Source organism: Leptidea sinapis, chromosome 24 (genome assembly GCF_905404315.1).
Source record: "Leptidea sinapis chromosome 24, ilLepSina1.1, whole genome shotgun sequence".
In the NCBI taxonomy this organism is placed as follows: domain Eukaryota; kingdom Metazoa; phylum Arthropoda; class Insecta; order Lepidoptera; family Pieridae; genus Leptidea; species Leptidea sinapis.
This window is the reverse complement of record NC_066288.1, coordinates 7,201,967-7,225,827: the sequence shown is the minus strand read 5'-3', so window position 1 is coordinate 7,225,827 and position 23,861 is coordinate 7,201,967. Positions and strand designations below refer to the sequence as shown.

The 23,861-nt window shown below is 34.1% G+C and overlaps 2 protein-coding genes across 3 annotated transcripts in view; one reads left to right on the top strand and one right to left on the bottom strand.

The window, feature by feature from the left end:
• The window catches only part of LOC126971804 (PIH1 domain-containing protein 1-like), a 57,952-nt gene that overhangs the window by 10,252 nt on the left and 23,839 nt on the right, over positions 1 to 23,861 (bottom strand). The gene's annotated exons all lie outside the window — the stretch shown is intronic.
• LOC126971798 (ell-associated factor Eaf) lies at positions 1,143 to 23,861 on the top strand. 2 transcript variants are annotated; one of them, XM_050818220.1, is made up of 9 exons: positions 1,143 to 1,336; positions 1,821 to 1,929; positions 2,728 to 2,820; positions 5,269 to 5,407; positions 6,563 to 6,684; positions 7,707 to 7,827; positions 9,753 to 9,969; positions 12,244 to 12,361; positions 16,506 to 23,861. In XM_050818220.1, exons 2-9 carry the CDS (start codon positions 1,833 to 1,835, stop codon positions 16,586 to 16,588), a joined length of 990 nt encoding a protein of 329 aa, XP_050674177.1. In that variant the 5' UTR covers positions 1,143 to 1,336; positions 1,821 to 1,832; the 3' UTR covers positions 16,589 to 23,861. The 2 variants fall into 2 exon arrangements, with proteins under 2 accessions (XP_050674177.1, XP_050674176.1); XM_050818219.1 differs by having other exon boundaries at positions 1,144 to 1,336; positions 1,803 to 1,929.

Genomic DNA, 23,861 nt, shown 5'->3' with positions numbered 1-23,861 from the left:
ACTGTGCTTTAACGTGGCCAAAACGACAGCAATTCAGGCACTGAATAGTCGGGAATTTATAGATTTCTACGGGAAGGGACGTATAAAATAAAAAAAATTTGGAGGGAAGCATCTGGCCTCTAAAAGTCAAAACAACCGATTGAGTGGGCACCCACTCGACAATACCTTCAATGATGTTCTTGCGGTTTAAGCGGCGGGCTTTCAAAACCTCGCCACAGCCAATCGGTAGCTCTAGGGATTCGACAAAGTCCTCCATAGACCAGTCCACAGGGACACCTCGGACTAGGCCCATCCGAGTAATATTAAAAGTCGGAATTACTGCTTTATATTTTGTCAAAGTCAGAATTTGGTTACTTAGAAAGTCATAAGCTGCTTGAGCGTTTGAAAATTCGACACTTACTCTGTTGCGGCCAACACTTTTAATACCGTCCTTAACAATGTGCGTGAATTTATTTTGGTGTAGGAACAGTCCAAACTTCAATGCACGGATAGATGTGCCTGCAGATGGGTCCGAGACCTCCCTGGAAACGTGAACTATAAACGGACCTTTGTCATCCCCACTGTAACCTTTAGGGCCTTCAGCGAACGAAGGATGCGTGTACATAGTTTGTACGGATGCTTGGGGCGGATTTAAACCTGATTTTTTCCCGCTTTCTGTAGCGGGCTCATCGGATTCGACATGCCGCTTCCGAGAGGAGGCAGCCTGTTGAGACATATTTCTAGACCCATCGGGGTCTGGTGGAACCGGAGGGTGTTCCACCTCCATTCCCAACACACTAAACAATAGGTAAAACACAAAAACCGGCCACTTTTCAACAAAAAAAAACACTCCGAAAAACACCACACGTGTGTCAACCAAAGCCAACACGACGGTACTCCAACTACTTGTCTTGTCAAACGATTTAATTCCTTAATATTTGTCAATTGTCATTTTTGTTAGGGTTCGGGTTATGACACAGCCACTTTTTTCCGAAACTACATAAACTTTTGTATAAGAACTATATTCATAAAAAGCTTGGTAAATAGATCTATTCTGTGAACATCTAAATGTCATCAATCTAAACCACTTATTATTCTAGGTTAGGCCCCGTTATCTTTCAAGTTTCATCTTTTTATTCTGTACCTGTGGTGAGATGTCAAACTGATAACTGATTACAATACAATACTTTGTCTAAGGTCGTCGAGAGCTTTAGCAAGAAGACTAATTTTTGATCTTTTCAATATCAGATTATTGCTTATTAAAGTATTTAATGCATTTATGCAGTAATTATTAAACAAATTTAAGTATGACTTTATGCAATAGTTTGTAAACTACGTGTGACCTTGGGGAAAACAGGTATAGATTAGCATAGAATTATTGAAATTTTTAGCTTGCCATATTTCGATTGTTTAAAGTTATTTTAAAATGCTATATTTCACAAGTAAACACTCATAATGGTAGATATCGAGGTACTTCAGCAGAATATACGGTTATAACAACATATTACCTTCATTTTGAGCCAGTAAAAGTGGTCGCTAATTTGTTTTGAGTGAATGGAATGTTTAGCTACGCGTAACATTCTAATCGGAATAAAAATAACTAGGTGAAACTTGGAAATAGTTCTCATAGCAGGATCTCTGACTAACCAATTATCCAGCAATTATCAAATTATTCATACACTCTTACTATTCATTCTATTTATTTATTTTTGACTAGAATAGTTGTTTATGAAATCGTAATTTTTAAATATTCGCAATACTAATCTTTTTAATAATACCTCTTTCAACATACAGATTTCATAATATATAAATTTTGTATACAGCATAAACCTTTATGGCAGGAAGGTGATAAAATGGCTGATAAACATAGTTTAAATTATGAAGTGAGGGAATTGAAGTTGGGTTCAAGCTTTACAAATAACAAAGTTTCCCAGTATCATACCATTAAATGTAAGTATTCATATAAAAATTATATTTTTATATCTAATATAAACTCTCGGGTTTTAAATTTTTATTTTTTTGTAAATGCCTTAGATTATTATCTTGTAAACCACTGAATATATATTGAGTGGTCAAATCTTTGATGAGTGGCAATGAGTTTCTTACCACATCTCTGATGAATTGCTGACTGCATAACTATATTTTAGTATATGACACTGTCAGTATGAACAAATAATGTGCAGGTGTCAAGGAGTGAGTCAAGCAAGGGAAATATATCTACACAATGAAAAGTGGAAACTCTTAATCACTGACAAAGACTTATTAAAATAACATAAATATGAACTATAAATAGTATTTTTTTTATGGAAGAGTAGAGCTGACAAGTGATATAGGTCACCAGACTGTTAATTGTTTTTTTTACCAGGTACATATGGCAGGTGAGGATTGTACTGGGGGCACTGTTCTAACAGTCAATAGTTCTATTAATTGTGCCACCAACCCATTTTTATGTACCTTGTTATGTAAATTATCTTACATTTTTGTTTGTGACAATAAGAGATGAGATGAGCAGGATGTTCAGCTGATGGTAATTGATACACACTACCCATTACAATCTTGTGCCACTCAGGAGTCTTTAAATACCCAAAAATTCTGATTGAATCTACGGCACTAGCTAAGGCACTCTTCAGAATCTAACAGGCATCCTGTACAAAGGAGCTCCCACTGGTCTTACAAGTCTATGACTCTCCCACCTTTTTACAAGCTTAAATTATGCATGTAAATAAAACAAAAATTTTATTCTTTCAGATGATTTCAAACCAGCTTCTGTGGATGTTAACAAAATGGCTACTGTAGATGTTGGTACTAATAACCAAGTAACTGTTACAGTACCACATTTAGGTGAGTGATTATTAACAATTTTGGTACTTGGACCCATTAATAATTCTCATGTTGTTGATAATTAATATGTGAATTAATTATTAATAGATTTAGGTCACAATAACAATTTACAAACCAACCAAAATCACATTTGTATAAAAAAAATAACAAATATAAAACCATTCATTTAATATGTTTGATTTGTGCACTGAGTGAAAATCCAATAAACACATTTACAAATAATTTGTATGTTTAATAATCAAAGATTGTATAATATATTATATAGATTAAAAGTTTACTAACAATAAAAGGCATTTAATTTCTCAAAATTGATTCCTTTAGAATTCTTTTTGTTGTCATTTCTTATACTACTTGATACTACTACCGCTTCTGAAATATTGGCGCTCTGAGAGAGAAGAAGCGGTGCAAGAAACTCTCCCAGCACTCTTTTTTGCACTCTTTTCAATAAAAATATACAATATTGTACAGTCATTTCTATTGCTATAGAATAATCACAATCTAGTCCCAGGCTGTTCGATCATTTAGATATAGATTTAGAGCAGTGGAGTAATAGGATTTACGACAGAGCCATTTTTTTATAAAACATTTAAATTTATTTATAGATAATGCCTGAACAGTGGCTGGGACTTTATTATAGAAATGTATACATTTACCCTTAAAGCTATTATGTATCTTATGAAGCCTACTAGAATTAGTTACAAGCAATCCCTTATTTCTAGTGTTATAATAATGAAAATCACTATTAAGAGCAAAAAGGTGACAATTTTTGTGAACATATATTAAATTTTCATAAATGTACTGACAATGAACAGTCATAATATTTATTTCTATAAATTTTTCTTTGAGAGACCAAGCTGATATATAGCACGAACAGCTATCTTTTGCAAAGCAAACACTATATCAATGTCAGCAGCATGACCCCATAGTAATATACCATACGTCATGATGCTGTGAAAATAACTGAAGTACACTAATCTAGCGGTCGCAACATTAGTGTACTCTCTAATATTTCTAACTGCATTTGCCGCAGAGCTGTGTCTATGTGCTAGATGGGCAATATGTGGACCCCACTGAAGCTTTTTATCTAACGTGATACCCAAGAAAACCGTTGTGTCCACAAGTTCCAATCTCTGGTCATTTATAAGTATGTTGGTTTGTACCTCCGCTGTGTTTGGTGTAATGAACTGCAATGGATTATAGTTATCTGAAAATAAGTGTTTTATTTTTATTATTAATTAGTTTTATTTATTATAAATAATATATAATCTAATATATAAAATCCTCATGTCGCGGTGTTTGTAGTTAAACTCCTTCGAAAAAGCTTGACCGATTCTCATGAAATATTGGTGCATATTGGGTAGGTATGAGAATCAGACAACATCTATTTTTCATCCCCCTAAATGTTAAGGGTGGTCCACGCCAAATTTTTTTTTAATTTTCTTGCCATTTTTTTTAAATTTGTTTGATTATGAGTCAGCATTAAAAAATACATACAACTTCAAATTTTCACCCATCTACGATCAACAGTTACTTTTGTATCGCGATTTTAATATATTCAATACACCATTTGCTGGGTCAGCTAGTAAATAATATATTATATACATAAATAACTTCACATTTTATACTTGATACATATTTTCTTCTATTTAAGCTGAGCTAACTTACACAACTTACCATCATTTATTATTCTCTGGCTTTCTATGGGTCTAAAATCTTTAATCTACCAAATAATGTTAAAATCTTGACTGAAACAATAGTAAAATTACCACAAATAACTTCATATCTCTTAATCTCATATTTTGACGACCTGTATAGCCGAGTGGTTAGCGATCCTACCTACTAAGCTGAGGTCCCGGGTTCGAATCCCGGTAGGTGCAAGCATTTATATGATGAATATGGATGTTTGTTTCCGAGTCATGGATGTTCAAATGTATTTATGTATGTTTATATGAATTTATGTATGTTTAAGTAAGTATATTGTATTAAATATATTGTTGTCTTGTAATCCATAACACAGGCTATATATGCTTAATTTGGGGCAAGACAATTTGTGTAAAAAGTGTGTCAATATTATATTGAAAAAAATTAGTAGCTTCTTTCTAGAAATATTTGCATGAATCATAAAAACTTCTATGAATTTTTTATATAAAAAAATAATCTCAATACGAGGCAGGCAAAAAATAAGCTTATGCAGGTTTTGTAAGTAAATATTTGCATTAGGATAGGAATCAAGGACTACTTTTACTTATAGAGGATATTAGAATAATGGAAGTTTTGAGGCTTGAAGTTAATAATTAGTTGCAAGGGAACTGAATGTGTGTTGTATATGAAAATAAATATGTGTATATAAATACATATGGGGAAAATACCGCCACATCAACATATTATTGGTTCTGCAAATTTCCATTATGTTAAAAATAATCTATTGTAAATTTTTCTTCGTTTCAGATGGAGCTGGAGTTCCTCAGACTGTATTTAAAGGAAGTCAACGGCCATATACAAAAGAGTGTGTACTTATAATAGACCGAGTCACAGGCGAGATCACTCTTGAAAAACTCTCTAGTAATATACAAGTTAAGAAAACTAGGTAAGGTTTTGCACTTGTGTATTTATATCTGATATTTATCAGACATTATAGTTGTTTTGTGATAAAAAGCAATGAGGCAAGAAATATCACCTGATCGCTGAAAATGCAAAAGTAGTGGGCAACTAGAGGCAGGCTTAAGGAAAAGATGTTAAGTCTGAGTAGCCCTGCAATTAGCTATAGCAGCATTCAAATTGAAAACAAATAGGGCTATACTAATTCTTCGCAGCAAAAAACCCACCATGTGGTGTGCTGCGGTTCCGTGCAAAGAAGCCTCCTACTGGTATGCCAAAGGTACTGCCACTTTGAAGTATTTAATAGTACATGATTTAATATAATATTTGAATTATCCTAGATTGATATTTTTTTTATATAATTAATAATGTACCTTGTTTTAGTAATTATACTTCAGACATGATCACTAATTACCTTTAAACCTTCTCAATAATATATAGCAGATGGCATGAAAGTTATCACATGTTTTTTTTTAATTATTTATTTATTAATAAAACATAAATTTTACATAATGGTTTTACAGCAATAAAAACTACTGAGGTGTGAACTATTGCTAAATAAGTCTAAGAGTTACAACAATAAAAGAATAAATAATTTATTTACACATAACAATTATAATATGTATTACAAATAAAAATGAAAGTTATTATTACAATTAATTGTTAAGCATTATTTTTATGCTTTACTCCATTTATCTAGGTCCTGTGCCAGTTCCGACCAGGTCTTATTATATCCATATCATGCAATCTCGGGGTCTGCATGACAGCTTGTGCCCATTGGTCTATGTGGGTCCGACACACATGCCCAGCACAGTTCCACTTTAGCCTGGAGATCTTTTCTCTCTTAAATCGGTCTTAGTTCGGTGATCAATCATGTCTCAGAATGTATTTTTCTCTCTTAAATCGGTCTTAGTTTGGTGATCAATCATGTCTCAGAATGTATTTTTTTTAAATTGTGTTATTTACATATCTCAGTCAAAGAGTTGGTCAAGTCGCCTGGTAATTTATTAATCAGTATAGGAACTAGGTAAGCTGTTGTTCTTACAAGGAACGCGTCGGATGCACGAGGTAAGTGCATCATACCGGTATAGAGCAACTGTGCGCATATACACAGAGTAATCTATGACTGTATATTCTTTTGCAGGCAAGAATCGGCTGTAAAGCAGAGACCTCTAACACCAATAACAGCAGACATGACAAATACTACACAGAGATCTACATCGCGTACGCGAGTAGCCACCAACAAACGTGTACAAAATAATCCAGGTATTCTATACATTGACCTTAATACTTCAAATCCTAAAATACCTTATACTTAGTTATAAGATCTGTTACAAATAATAATCAGTAATTTTTTTTTAAAGTGGATAATGTATCTTAATACAATTTTAATGGACGCTCTTTAGAGTTGAATTTATATTAACAAAAACTATATATCATACTATTATTATTATTGTAATGTCATGGAAATAGAGTATAGATGTATTATAAAAATAGCAAGTTAACAAATATTGGGTAAAACTTCGAAAACAAAAGCAAAAATTCTGCGCACTTCACTGTCACGTAAAGACGTGAAGTCCCTTCCTTTTTCCGTTAACTTTTGTGTCACCGATCACTACCATTAAAATTAGTGAAAGAATACTCTAAGCTTGGTGGTCTACCTTAACGTGACATTGGCAAACTTGTGGTATACCTTCCACAGGAGCCATAGTAGGAAGAATAGAATAGAATAGAACGGAATTTTATTGTATCATAAGTTCAAAGTCAAAAAGCAATTCCTAATAACAAAATAAGGCGAGAAATCGAATGAGGTGGTGTGGATTTCGTCGTTGTTCCATATTATGGAACAGTGGTGTCATATTTCGTTCCTCGAACTGTTCCATATGGAAATTCAGTACGCAAAGAGTTAAGCCTACAAACTTTAAGTTTATTATTCAACTTTTTCTAAGATGGTTCGTTATATTTTTTATCCTTTCCTTTTTTACGTACCTCCATACATATTTTGATGACATTATAAATTTATAAAAACAGCACTATATTTTTTAAGTATGGAAAGATACTCAAAAAATATACTACTTCACACAAAGTAGGATAATACAAGCCTCCTCTTTGAGAAAAAACAAAATGTAAAAACTTTTAACAGACAAAAATGGTTTTGCACCATTATTTTCACACTTTACTATTGTTTGAATCATACAAGGATTTTCCTTGTTTTATTTTAATTAGCGCTATTTTTTTCATTGCCATTTAAAAAAACAGATACAATTTTGTATTAATTTTTTTTACAGCACCTACAGTAACACCGGCTCCTCAGATGACAAATCATGCCCGGTTCAACGGAGGCTCGCAGAAAGCACAAAACATGGTCCGTTCTCCTCCACGGGTGAAAACATCACCACCACAGGCTCCGTAAGTTTTCAAATCATTAAAAAAGGAGAGGGCTGAATTACACAGCATGTGTTCTCTACTGGTAAAAAGTATCTTAAATATTTTCTTAATAAAAATATAAACTAGAAAAAGTAATTAATTTAAAAACTACTCCATAAAACATATGGAACAGCCTGTCCAGCGGTAGTTATACAGTTCAGTGGTAGTGAAGGTTACTTACCTTATAATTAGTACTACAGTTTTTTGAAATTTGAAATCATTGTACGGAAACCTTTTCGTGAAGGTCAGCGTAACGTCAAAAACGGTTCTGATATTTAAATTGTCTGCATGGACATGATGTCATTAAGATGGTGAACTGACCCCCTCTTAGCTTGCTGCGTTTGTTTGCACCACTGGATTTTAATTACCTACGAAAAGGTCGGGCTATCAAAGCTCGTCTGAAAAAGAAGGCTTACTATAGTATAGTAGATTATATAGAGGAAAATGCTGCATGGCTCTTGTCTGGTTCTGCGCAGGCCACCTAAACTTGTGTAATATTATATTAAGTAGGCTGAGTTGTTATATGATTTAAAAGATGGGCAGGGAGTTTCTTTTGTCTCTCCATGTCAAAGCGCCTTTACTAACTGATGTAACCTCATGACATTTACCAATTGTTGTTGCAATATGTTATGTTATTGTCACTCCCTCTGGTAATAGTTATTTATGCAAATGTTGTGTAATAAGGGGTATTAAAACACGAATGTGGGTTTATGTGGTAATGTGGGGAATATGATAATAGGTATCACATGAGTGTTTTAATACCTATACTAGCGGCACGCTATGATGGCCGTTTTGACGTTTGTCCACTCATGAAGTTTCGTATTAATTAATAATTACATTGAAGGAGTATATTACTGTTCTTCATTGTCAATAGTGACGTGCAGTTAGTCATAAAAATTAATCGAATGTATAATTTTAGGACACAAAATTTATTTATTACATTGATTTCTAAACTATATTAGGGTCACGCGAACATTTATTTTTTATTTTTATAAGATTCTAATACCTATAATAGTAGTAGTAATAAGTACTTATTTACCACAAAACACGGCATTTGTTTTTCGAAATTCAAAATTTTCAAAAATGAAATCTAATACGATGGTCACATAGGATCGCTGGCTAGCACAACTACAACCTCCGGCAAACTCGCGTCAATGCTCAATGCAAATCAAAGCAGTTTCGACTTGACGTTGCTTCGAAAATAAATAATATTTTAGAAAACGAACTTATAATTAATGTAGGTGATGATAGCAGTGACGACAGTGAAAATAGCAGTATGGACGAATCTGCTGAAATCTGGCCTTTTGTTACACCTTTTGTTGGTCTCTTTTTGTATTTATATGTTTCTTATGTGCATATAGAGTATGTTCATTTTCATTCCAATATTCAGTTCGTTCAAATATATATATATATATAAGTAAATATTTATATTTTTGCTTTATTAAACCTTTTTAATCAGGTACTACTTGCAACAAAAATTAATAGATTTGATTATGTTTTTTTCGAGTATAAATTGTCATTTCACACCACTATTATAGTATGTCAAAACGTTCACCATAGCATGCTGCTGGTATAATTATCAACAGTTGCATACAAGACATTATCTACACCCATGAATCCTCTATAAAATATTCTGAAACAGTTAGCTTACTGCTAACATTAAAAAAGCCAGTCCTAATAACCCTTACAACACCCAAACGAGTGTTGTAATGTTGTACTGAATTTCATTACAACACTTGTTTTTATGATGTAATGGTTATTAGGACATTGGGTGTTTTAATGTTAGCAATAAGCTAACTGTTTTAGAATCTTTAATAGTTGAGTTAAAGCGTGGCTGTAGATAAACAAATATTAATTATTCTATTCTATTTTATTTCTCTTCTCTCTCTATTAATTTCTTACATCAGATGGTCTGCTGGCGGCAACAGTACATTGGCCTCGTTGCCGATGATTGGTTTCGACGAGGCGCCGTCCGCGTCAGCAGCGCCGAGCCTACCGCACGTGACGCCCGCCGTGACACAGAACGTGACGCAGAACGTGACACCCAACGTGACGCAGAACGTGACACCGAACATGCCGCACGTGGCGCACAGACATACCCCCGCACAGATACCGCCCGCACCGGTAATGAACAATGTACTTTTACAAAATTATTTTTAAACAATTTGTTATGTTTTTTCAAGTGATAACCCTCACTTCTAGGATTAATACACAAATAAAATTAACAAAATTTTATTAACGATGCGGGGCTCGAACCCACGACCTCCGGCGTTCCGTGCCGGTGCTCTAATAAACTGACCTGACCGTTCAAGTGTCGTATTGTTATAAAATCTTGTATGCTTTGTTCAACTCTCAGGTTGTGGCTTCATCTACAGGATTCACTTTACAGTTGATAACCTGCTCAACCTTAATATTTGCATATTAGGAAATTGACTTGAGATGTTGCTCTTGCAAACCTAAGCCATTTGTTATGTTTTTAAAGCTATAACCCTCACTTCTAGGATAAATAAACAAATAAAATTTGATGACAAATTTTTATGAACCATAATTTTGTTTTCAAATTATTTTTATATTTGAATCGAATGCTTCTTTAGGAGCGCTGCGCATTATATTTGTCAGTTTTGAATGAGACTGAGAGATCACGTTTGGCTATGTTACTTTCGGATAAAGTCGGCTTAAGTCTACTAAGCGAGCACGATCAGTCAGTGCAAGTAGCACACAATATTAATTGTTATTAGACAGATTTTATGAATATTAGAACAAAACAAAATTATACGTACTTTGTGTTTTAAATTGATAATTATCGACAAGATAATTAACAATGTAAAAGGCATAAAAGGCATTTATTTTCTCAAAATTGATTTCTTTAGAATTATTTTTTATGTCATTTCTAATAACTACTAGATACTACTACCGCTTCGAAAACAAATGGCGCTCTGAGAGAGAAGAAGCGGCGCAAGAAACTCTCCCAGCATTCTTTTTTTGCGCTCTTTTCAATAAAAATATACAATATTGTACAGTCATTTCTATCGCTATAAAGATATCATAATCTAGTCCCAGGCTGTCTGATCATTTAGATATTCAGCAGTGGAGTGAGTAATAGGATTTACGACACAGCCATTTTTTAATAAAACATTTAAATTTATTTATGGATAATGCCTGAACAGTGGCTGGGACTTTATTATAGAAGTGTATACATTTACCCTTAAAGCTATTATGTATCTTATGAAGCCTACTAGAATTAGTGTAATAATGTGAATCAGTATGTTACAAGTATCAATCATGCAAATCTTTAAGTTTTTTTTTATATTGACTGTTGCCTCTCAATATACTTTGATGATGTAATGTACATGTACATTTCTTATGAAAGAGGAGGACAAACGAGCGTACGGGTCACCTGATGTTAAGTGATCTCCTGCATCACCAGAGGAATCACAGAAGCATTGCCGGCTATTAATACGACGCCCTCTTTAGCCGAGTGGTTAGCGATTCTACCTACTAAGCTAGAGGTCCCGGGTTCGAATCCCGGTAGGTGCAAGCATTTATATGATAAATATGGATGTTTAAATGTATTTATGTATGTTTTTATGTATGTTTAAGTAAGTATATTGTATTAAATATATCATTGTCTTGTAACCCATAACACAGGCTATATATGCTTAACTTGGGGCAAGATAATTTGTGGAAAAAGGGTGTCAATATTATTATTAATTCCTTAATAGCCGGTGTACGCGATTTTTTTCAAGGTAGCCACGTAGTATCGTCCTGGAAACACCGCACAAGGAAGTTCATTCCTCATCTTGGTTGTATGTGGAAGAAAGTGGCAGATGGTGGGGATGATATTCATACATAGGGCACATTTAGTAAAATTATGATTAACATAATGTCAACAAAATAAAATTGAATAAAAATTTATTGAATAAGTCGTTATTTTCTGGAAATCCGTAATTATTCAATAAGTGTCTCGTGTCAGAAAGTGGCGAGTTAACATCTCCTGAGGATGCCTCGTATAGAGGCGAAACACGTGTCGAATTGATTGAGGCCGAACTTCAGCGGAATTTACACTCGAAGAATGCTCACACAATTGGATTGAATAAAAAAGAAATAATTTAATATTGACACACTATTTACACAAATTATTTTGCCCCAAACTAGGCATAGCCTGTACTATGGGTACAAGACAATGATATATTTAATACAATATACTCACTTAAACATACATAAATACAGATAAACCTTCATGACTCGGAAACGAATATCCATATTCATCATATAAATGATTGCACCTACCGGGATTCGAACCCGGGACCTCTAGCTTAGTAGTCAGGGTCACTAACCATTCGGCTATATGGGTCGCCAAAATGTTTGTGTTTGAATAGTATTATGTTTGATTTGCAGCAAGTGCAGAGACAAGAGGACAGTTCGTCAAGTTCATCCAGCGATAGCGATAGTGACAGTGGCAGCGGTAGTGATAGTGATGACAACGACTCGAGCGCGCGTCAGGCACTCCCTAACGGTTAGTAAAATTATTTATAATAATAATAATATTAAATCATTTATTTTCAGGCATTTCACCCATATATCTACAAACAAATAATTTGTTATGTTTTTAAATTGATAACCCTCACTTCTAGGATTAATACACAAAATAGAATTTGGAAACAAAATTTTATTGAAGCCTCGACCTGAGAGTTGAACAAAGCATACAAGATTTTATGACGATACGTCACTCGAACGGTTAGCTCAGTTGGGAGAGCACTGGCACGGAACGCCAGAGGTCGTGGCTTCGAGTCCCGCATCGTTCATAAAATTTTGTTTCCAAATTTTATTTTGTGTATCTACAAACAAGTAAAGAAGTAGCAGTACATTCAATAAGAAAAAAAGTAAAAGTTAATTGATACGCCCTACCCATTACTATGCAGTTCCATTCAGGAATTACTTGAAAAACCCAATATTCCGAGCGGCACTACAATTGCGCTAGTCACCTTGAAACATAAGATCTTAAGTCTCATTTGCCCAGTAATTTCACTAGCTTGCTTACACATTGCTGCTTTACGGCAGAAATATGCGCCGTTTTGGTATCCATAATCTAGCCGGCTTCCTGTGCAAAGGAGCCTCCCATTGATAATTTCTTCGCATGTGTAAGAGTGTAGATTTAAAGTCATATATGAATTCCAAAACAAAAAACATAGGTTTACGTGGAAGAAATTGAACCGGCGCCCCCCGAATGTGGCTACGGCCCTATTCTTTCTCGCTGAATAACAACTCTGCAGAGAGATCGCCTATGTAATGGAACATAAACCTTATAACCCAGTAGGCTACTCATATCGGCTGAGGTCAGCGGGCGCTTGTTACGTTATTTTTATTTTATTTTATTTAGACGCGACTTGTTATTTGTACTCGTATGTCGTTAGGTCTAAATTCCAAGTCGATAAACGAAATTCTGCCCCATGAAAGTAAACTCTCTTAAATGCCTAAACGATCGACGATTAAGATCCCGGGTACCAACTTATGCAGGATAGCGAAATTTTAGACCTCATGACTAATAAGGCTGACGCCACCGAGAGGACCTGCACTACAACTTCAGATAAAGAAGATAAAAACATAATTTGTGCTTCTGAAGGGTTTACTTGTCTAGCTATATTGCCTTGCGTTGGTTTGAAACACACGCTGATAGCAACCAGTATCAAATATCGCTCGTAACCGGTTATACGCTTGCTTCGGCAGACGAAAATTGAAGATTTTTTAAAGTGTTAATTATATCTAGTACAAATATGTTTTACTAAAAAATTGTCTGCACTTTTTTTTGTTTATGTTTAACACCCATGCTTTAAATCCTGTATTAAAGATTCTAAAACGGTTAGCTTATTGCCAAAATTAAAACACCAACGAATTAAAAATCCAAACGAGTGTTGTAATGAAAATCAGTACAATATTACATCATCCGTTTTCATTACAACACTCGTTTGGATGAAGTAATGGTTACTAGGACTAGCTTTTTTAATGTTAGCAGTAAGCTAACTGTTTAAGAATCTTTTATAGAGGATTCATATTATGGGTGTAGATAAAGTCTTGTATGCAACTGTTAATAATTAGGTATTAAAACACTCATGTGATACTATTATCATACTCGGCTTCGCCTGATGTGTGTTCACTCACATTCGTGTTTTAATACCCCTTATTACACAACATAATAATAGCATAAATAACTATTAATTCATATTTCTCATTAAAGTTATACAGTAAATATGGTTATCATTTACCTGTACGTAAATATGTATAGCTGAATCAATATATATACATCGTTTAGGAAGTTATATTATTATATATTAAATTTCGGTTTTCCGAACACCAATGTCCCCCAATTATACTAGCGGCACGCTATGATGGCCGTTTTGACATTTTATAATAGTGATGTGAAATGTCAATTTATTCTAGAAAAAAAAATTAACCAAATCTATTAGTTTTTGTTGCAAGTAGTAGTACCTGATTAAAAAGGTTTAATAAAACAAAAATAGAAATGTAATTAATATACATACTTTATATGCACATAAGAAACATATGAATACAAAAGGGACCAAAAAAGTTGTAACAAAAGGCCAGATTCGTCCATACTGCTATTTTCACTCTCGTCACTGCTATCTACGTACCTACATTAATTATAAGTTCGTTTTCTAAAATATTATCTATTTTCACATCTCTTTCATAATCTTCCCTTATTAATTTAACAGTTCTATTCACAACCTTTTCCCAGTCTCCTTTTGTCACATGTTCACAAGCTTCTTCTAATATTTTTAGCATTTTTGTTGTGGTAAATGGGGGTTCTGTATTGCGTCTTGCAGCATATCCCTTAATTTGAGCCCACATCAACTCAATTGCATTATATTCACAATGGTAAGGCGGTAACCGTATGTAACGTAACTCTGTGTTCTAACGCTATTTCATCAATGACGTATCCGATCTTGGTTCGTTTGTTTTCTTTTAAAAGACGTACAAATTCCGCTTTTAACATATTTATGTTTGCATCTACGCCATTTTTTTCAAGCCTTGCGACGATGTCAGCTTTCTTGTGGGATTGGGCAGGTGGCTTGTCAATTTGCATCGTAATTGTGGTATGTGGCGTTGTCCATAATTATAATAGATGGTTCAGGGAGGCTACACAACATTGACGTAAACCATTCAGTAAACTTTTCTCCATTCATTTCTTCATGATAGTCTCCAGTGGTTTTTGACACAAAAGCCATGAGAGAACCTTCGACAAACCCGTTGATGGTTCCGGCGTGACAAATTATAAGTAGCGATCCTTTTCCAACAGGAACTTTGGACGTAGATGCTGCAGTGTCATCGGTCCAAGAACGGTTTATAGTATAGTTAGCATTAAGCCATGTTTCATCCAAAAACACAACATTTTGCCAATTTTCAATTTCTTTCACTTGCCGTAAAAACTATATCTTGCCATCACGATATCAAATCTTTCCATCAATATTTTGCGTTTGTTACATTGTTTGTATCGAAATCCAACGGTCTTCAAAATCTTCGTTAAAGAACTTTCCCCACCAAAGAATAATCCAGCTTCCTTCAGTGATTGAACTAACTTTTTTCTTGTTGGATACTCCTTCCGTAAATAGTAGCCGTACACATGTCTTCGGATGGCATCGGCATTAAAGCTATCAATGCCTACGACTAGTTTAGCTCGTTTTCTCTTTTTTGGTGTGTGAAGTTTATTTTCTTCTGTGCCAGTCTCGCCATTTTTTTCTTTAGTTATTCGTCTAACAGTTCGTTTTCCAATATTAACCGCATCAGCTACGCGTTCAACCACTGACGTTATAGGTAAAATTGGCCCTCCATTCACGATCGAAATAGTTACAAAGGCGTTTAACGAACTCACGTGTCTGACTGTTTAGAACAGTTCTCTGCGTACATTCGGCCATATCGATGAAATCCACAACAAAAGGCGTAAACAGAATCCAAATTAACGAGCAAGGGTCAACAGTAGTGCAGTATCAATATCCGAAATCCAAAGCCAAGTCAAAACTATATCACAATCGCAGTGCACTCACAATTTTTACTTTTCGAAGCAACGTCAAATCGAAACTGCTTTGTTTTGCAATGAGCATTGACGTGAGTTTGCCGCAGGTTTTAGTTGTGTTCCAGCGATCCTATGTAACGATCGTGTTAGATTTAATTTTTAAAAATTTTGATTTTCGAAAAACAAATACCGTGTTTTGTGGTAAATAAAGTACACCAATAATAAGAATCTTATAAAAATAAAAATAAATGTTCGCGGGACCCTAATATAGTTTAGAAATCAATGTAATAAATAAATTTTGTGTCCTTAAATTATACATTCGATAAATTTTTATGACTAACTGCACGTCACTATTGGCAATAAAGAACAGTAATTTGCTCCTTCAATGTAATTATTAAATAATACAAAACTACATGAATGGATAAACGTCAAAACGGCCATCATAGCGTGCCGCTAGTATAGTTTCGATAATCGACGCTCTACTGTATATGATTTTCTGATCAGAATTTTTGGTTTTTAAAGAATAAAGGTATTGCATTGTATTAGGCAGGTTGTTGAACCTACAAGCATGCGAAAAACTTGCTTGTTTTGTCACTTATTAATTATTACAAAAAATATTATTGTGTTCCAGGAACTGCAAGTAACCCATCGTTACCAACAGATGTGCTCAACGACGATCTGTGCCTCTCTGAGTCCGGGAGTGACTCCGACTGACCTCAACTCAACTCTTTATTTACATTACCATATTTTATTTGACAGTCATTTAATTAGTGTTCTTGCAACCAACAAAAGTCAAATCTGCCAAATATAACAATAAGGATATGGCAGTTGGCTTTTTTTTAGATTAGGTTTTAACATTCTAGGGAAACAGAAAACCTTCTAGCAAAGTGCCTTGTTATTCATGTAAAAACTGGAGCGATATTTGTCTTATTGTTTAGTCATTGAGTAGTTTGGCCAAAAACAACTGGCAAGTTACAATTTATATTATACTAAGTATATAGCAACTCGAAAAAAAATAGGGTTGTCAAGATGTCAGTTGGTTACTTATTTGCAATTTGGTGGTCTAAATAATATAAGATTTTTTTTTATTTCATCGTAATTTTAGTCTAAACCACTATGAACTACTCGGGAAAAAATGGGATTCCCCTACTCGGGCGTATTATGGCCGTTGGCTATGCCTCGTGTCCAACTTGCTACAGCCTTGTAGGAATCAAAGAATGAACAGTTTCAAAGATGTATAGTAATAAAGGATTCTAAAAAATAACTCGGTTTTGATGTAAACATTGAGATTAATAATATTTTCAATAAAATAAAAGTACATATCGAAAATGAAGCACCAATCAGAGTTAACTCGCGTTCTAATCGTTTTTTGACGCGTGACGATGCAATGTCATCGTGACACTCGAGGAATTTCGCGCGTAATTTTGATAACAGCTTTTGCTGAGATAATAATATATTATATAAAACAGGTTTTTTTTTTCGGAAATAGAAGTCGTGTACCAATATTATAGACGGTGAATTCGAAATCTCGAATCATGCCTATTTTCTTTTTGGTGAACAATGATTGGTATGTTGCAAATGTCAATGTCAAATAACAACTCCTATAAATAGTAAGAGCAATTGCCGCCAAACCTCTATAGCTTATCACAGCGTAGCGAAACTCTCTAAGAAAAAGGGATTGTATGAAACATGTAGTCATTGTTAGATTGACAGATGACGGCTATAATCTTGTAAAAAACCGGTGCTAGCCGAAATCCACAACGTTATAAGCAACTGTTCGCTTTCAAACGTGGCCGGATTGTACTTCGTCGCCATATTGTTATTACTATTTTTAAACTTATCTCAAATCACTGCACGGTTCATACTAGACTAAATTTAAATTTTTACTTATTCTGTCCTGCCTACATAGTACGTAGTATTTACATCATTTTTGGCACATCAGGTATGGTTATTAACAGACATGTATTTGTCAACGTATGACAAATGACAGGTCGCAAAAACTGACAACCCTACGGGGTTCAACCAATTAAGGGACAAAATTTATTTTTTTGACAGATTTGACGGCTCTAACTCAATTGTTTGCAACTAAATTATGTCCCACGATTACTGAGTATAATATAACGTATATACGTTGCTCAGTAATCGTCGGTTGCCATATGGCAAATCTAAGCCGATGGAAAATATATTATACAAGTTTTATATTGAAGCATTATTTTATATAAAAATTAACATTGCGATTATAAAATTCAAATTATTCATCGTATTACCAAAATCAAATTTAATACTTAGTATTTTTACTAATATTTGATCACTTCAATAGGTAAGTATATAAAAAAATTGTAATAAAATTGTTATTTAAGTAAAGATTTTTAATTTTAATTTGCCGCTCGCTTTGCAGGCAACGGTAGGTACTTAACTGCTTCTTTTGTTATTATATTTTTGTATGCCATAATTGTATTTCATTTTAACTTAGATAATTTATACGTCTAAATAGAGCCTCTTGGTGTTAGACAACCGATGATGACAGGCCAGGTTTATTACTTTAGTTTGTGTGAAAAGTTACGTCTCACGCTCGCGATTTGTATGTCAAAATAGAGGTTAACAGTCAACCCCAATTTTTTCTAATAGTCCAATCTAGACGTATAAATGATCTAAGCATTTTAAATATGTATATAGTGTTATTTAATAACAGTAATGATATTGTTAAAGAATGAACTGAAATAATTCAGTTCGTACTCGGCTTTGACTCTTCAGACAAGCATGAAGTTGTTAGTAATTACTTATTTCAAACAATAAGTATATTAAAAGTATCCCAAATTTAGGAGATGGGTATAGTTGTTGGCCAAAACTGTTACCAATTTGATTTAAGTTATACTGAACTATATTTTGTTCAGACTTACAACATTTTGGCAACAAATTCAAATGCATTATTTTATTATTAGGAATGTGATCTTTTTAATGATCTATGCTCGCAATTTTGTCTGCGTGGAATTCGCTTATATCGTGCTTACTATGAAACTTAAACATGTAAATTAAAGGCAAAGTTACTTCTATATTTACCCTCAAGAGATGTGACGACCCAACGTTTGTGATTTAGTACAAGCGAACTACCATTCTATTCGCATTTAACCCTCAATCTTATTACATGGTTGATGTAGGTACTCGGAATAATTCCTAATCAATTTGTTATGCTTTTAAAGTGATAACCCTCACTTCTAGGATTAATACATAAATAAAATTTTATGAACGATGCGGGACTCCAACCCAAGCGGGTGCTCTTCCAACAGATTTCAATTTCCTAATATGTAAATACTGGGGTTGAGCAGGTTATCAACTGTAAAGTAGATCCTGTAGATGGAGCCATAACCTGTGAGTTGAACAAAACATGATTTTATGACGATACGTTAGCTCAGTTGGAAGAGCACTCGCACGGTACGCGAGAGGTCGTGGGTTTGAGTCCTGCATCGTTCATAAAATTTTGTTTTCCACTTTTATTTATGTTCACCACCGATTCTGATCTGAGATTATCTGAATTATTCCTAGATTGCCAATCTCACAAACAAAAAGTACAAGAAATTTAAAAACTATAACACATTTTTTTATTTTTTAAATAACCCTCATTTTTGGGATTTATTACACAAATTAAATTTATCAACGATACGTCACTCGAACGGTTGGCTCAGTGGAAGAGCGCTCGACGGAACGCAAGAGATCGTTCATAAATGTTGTTTTCAAATATAATTTGTTTACTTACAACAGGCATCTATTAAAAATATATAGGGTGGGTTTATTGTACTAAATTAGCACTATGTAAGACGATTTCATATTTTTATTAGCATTTATTGTAATTTATTACATAGTCAACACGTCACAGGCCGTTTCGTGACGTGTTTCCATATAATTGTTAGATTGAGTGTATTTTGAGCATAGACTTAATATTACATACTAGCCGTATAGACAAACTGACCTATTTTGATTTGTCAATGAGATAGCTAGTGGTTTAATATTCAAAATACTATGGAGCTAACTTCAATCGTGGCTGACTATTTACGACTTGTTGACAACAAAAATAATTCAGCCGGAAGACGTCCACTGTTGGACAAAAGATCGTCATGACGATCGGTCCTACGCTGCCCTTATCCACCCTATTCCGGCGATCTTGACCAGATCGTCGGTCCATCTTGTGAGATACCAACGTATGTGGTTGCCATTCGAGTACCTTACTGCCAAAAAGGCCATCTGTCCGTCTAGCTATGTGACTGCCCCTTCAGTTTCGCAATGATTTATAAAACAATTAAAATGTACATCTTGACTTAAAAGAGTGGCAATGAGTTACTTGCTACTTCTTCTCATTAGCTCAACCCTTTACGATGTAGCGGTAAATTCAATAAGAACAATTTTTTTTTGACATTCATAAGTGTCATTTCCGTGACCTACATGAATAAAGTGTTCTTGAATTTTAATTTTAATCATTTGGGCTATGTTGGTGACTTTGGTTCAATTCTGATTCGATCTCGTAGGAAAACTCCTAGCATAGCCATAACTCCATTGCCCGCTGAGCAACAATGAGCTTCCTCATAAGGCCTTCGAATTGTCAATCAAAATAGGTGACAGTAACAAAAGATTCGATTTCCTTGTCTATCTTGCTGTATATCTGTTGGAGAGTTTCTTCTCTCTCGACCGCTTTGTTTGTCTATACGCTCGTATAATGTAACTCTATGAGACGCAGACGACCTCGACACAGTGCAGCTGAGAACAATCTGGCGACCAGGCACTGACCTGTATAAATACCACTGTACCGGCTGTTCCATACGTTTGACAGCAAATTTTTTGTGCCTATTTGAAGCGCCACTCGCGAGCGTCCAGAGAACTAATTTTGACGTATAATACAAATGGCTGCGAAGGAACGTACAATTATACTCTAAAGTATTTTTGCATTTAGAATGAGTTTCGTTTGTTTTCCTCGTTATTTAAACTTCAATAATCAACGTAATAAAGTACACTATTTTTTTTGCAAGCATTTTCCCACCACCTATTGATGTTTGCTGAGGTTGTCATCTCTAGTTTTAGTACCGCAGACTCTCGCTACATGGCCAACAGCGCCAAAATGGCGAAAATCAAACAGGCACAAAACCATGTTGACAGCCGCCAGTCCAGTGGTATATAGTAGAAGTAAGTGATTGATTGCCTAACATCAAAATAGACCTATTGCATTAGCCTCTTTAAAACTTTAAGCCTTCTAGTGGGTACACATATGAACGAAATACCAAGAATCCTTTCAAGAAAACCCGAGTACCAATGAAACTGGTTTACCCGAATTAGAACTGCTAGACCCTTGTTGGTGTTGGAGCTAAGGAATCCAAAGTCGGAATGTTATTAAATTTTCATGCTTGATTTTTCATCGCATGAAATCCAAATTTTGAAAGTAGGTACTTCCAAATAAGTGCTTAATAAATTGAACACCATTACTACATACTTAGCTATAGCAAATATTTAATTGCAGTCATTTTATGCGAAATGTAAATAGATCGAATTTATATAATCAAAGAAATTTATATATAAAACATTATTTGATTGGTTAAAATAATGAAGGAATGGAATTTTATAAAAACAACTGGACGTAGTTCCTGAAAAACGTTCCAAGCCACATACATCACATTTTAAGGAATTCGTGTTTAAAGTTTAATAATTATTAGTGTATTCCATACATGTGGGTTGGGCTACTAAGTCATGATGTCGTTTAGAGTGACAGGAGGGCTGCCATTTTTTTCAGTCCATTAATATGAATCACGTGACTAGTTTTGTTTTCGTAACTCAATTTCGATATGATTGTGGTTTGGAAGGTTTTTCTGGAATTACGCCCAACTATTGTTCATACCTAAATAATTTACAAAAAAAAAATAAGCAATATTTATATATTAAACAATATATACCTTGCTATTATTACTGGTTGATCATACTATGCGAGATGGAAGTGATTATTTTATTATAATAATGATATTATGCTCAAGTTTTGAGTCATTAAATTATAAGAGAACATATTACCGACATGTTGCAAGATAACTGTTAATATTAATATTCAAAAGTGCCTCTATAAATACAGATATATGTTTTTCAAGCTGATATTTTTGAATATTTAGATGTTATTGTTCGCCTTAGCGTGTAGCATATGCCGTGCCAATAAAGAATAATATGATAGGAGCTTGTATATTTGCGAAATCACTGCTCAAAGTAAAAAAAATCGTTTCATATTATTGATTTCATGGACGAGGATGATGACCGAACCAACAAGTGATTTTGGCCTTTTATTGATAAATAAAAAAAAGGGGAATGTACGCTTATAAATGCACGCAAAAAGTTGTGCTTCTTTGACGTTAGAAAAAAAAAGTGTGTGTGTACTTATGTATGCACGCAAGAAGTTATACTTCTTTGGCGTAACAAAGTAAAAATCCTTTAAATTATTTATTCCTCCTACTATTCTACAATATTGTAAAAAACTTGCAAAGTTGGCTTTGACAATTAATTATTAAATAACTAATATGTATATGGCTGTATGGGCTTGAACCCTTTGCCTTCCTAATAATGGACGAAGGAACAAAAAAAAAATAACGAATATCGCAAGCGTCAGAAAATCTTAGCAACCAACTTCACCCTGTTACTTTTTTCTTACAGTGATGCGAGCGCATCTTAAAATTTCACTCTCATAACTTTTTCATAACGCGCCTTAAGAAGTATAACTTCAAAAACTTTAAAGTAGCAAAAATTATAAAATGATCGATGAAACACATTTGATTAAAATACATGCATGTATACTGACGTATGTATTAATTTTTTATCCCCGTAGATATAAATCACGTGTGTTAAAGATTCGTAAATATTTGAATAACCAATTTAAATATTGTTAGCTACTATGCAGACAATGCACTACATAGTAGTTAACATGATAATTGAAGAGATATTTAGAAACCAACTTCAACCTGTTACTTTTGTGTTACAGTGATGCGCGCGCATCTTAAAATTTCACTATCATCATTTTTTCATAATGCGCCTAAAGAAGTATACCTTCTAAAATGTTATCTATATGTCACGTAACAGCCGTGAGTTGTTTCAGCTGGCGGCGTGTCGTAGACTAAAGGTCTAAGTCGCATCCTGTGCTATTAAGTCTCCCACTGGTAGTTTTCTAACCCCCTTATTCATAATGGTCCGCTAACTTAAAACAGCCGCTAAGGAGTGTTGTTTCTCTTTCTGACTTATGTCAATAGAAGAAGACAGAGTGAGAATTAGCAATGCTTTAAGTTAGCAGAGTATTACGAATAAGGGGGTAACAAATTAGCTATTTGAGCCTGCTAGCCTTAACACCACCCAGATTATTCCTGGTGCTTTCTCAGTAATGCATGAAAAATGAATAAAAGCCTCCCCAATCCTCGCAAATGAACGCTAACAAGAAGCCTCAATTAAAAATGCGTATAGTTCATATATTTGTGCAGTGTCTGAATACGCCAACGCGTCACACTTACACCATAAATTATCGATCCGTCTCTAACACACGCGGTCAAGCTTGTCAGCGTGACAAATCAATCGCCTGATTACGAAATGTAGGCAGTGTGATTTTTAATCTAGTAGCTTCATATTAACAATTAAAATAAACCGAAAATAATTTTTGATTGATCTTATATGATTTTTTTATATTAATCTGTATGATAAAATATATAATTGGTGGGTACTGTGAACGTTAAATGACCAATCAGATACTGACGTTTTGTCTAGTTTTGACAGATGGCAATTGGCAACAAGCGCCATTTTGAATTATACTTATTGGCGCGGCTGAATAGGAGTAATGAGTATGTACTGCAATAAATTATAATATTATTATTATATACAGCAAAATTACAAATATACGTTATGTGACAGTTATATAGTTTTACGCGCGTTGTATAGTTAAAGTTTAGATGATAATTATGTAAATATATAAACAATGTAGTAAATA

What these genes read in the sequence shown, in the direction of transcription:
- LOC126971798 (XM_050818220.1), top strand. Translation starts at nt 1,833, where the DNA reads ATGGCTGATAAACATAGTTTAAATTATGAAGTGAGGGAATTGAAGTTG. An exon ending in CCAGTATCATACCATTAAAT is followed by an intron (nt 1,930 to 2,727) that starts GTAAGTATTCAT and finishes TTATTCTTTCAG; the next exon opens with ATGATTTCAAACCAGCTTCT. An exon ending in ACATCACCACCACAGGCTCC is followed by an intron (nt 7,828 to 9,752) that starts GTAAGTTTTCAA and finishes TTCTTACATCAG; the next exon opens with ATGGTCTGCTGGCGGCAACA.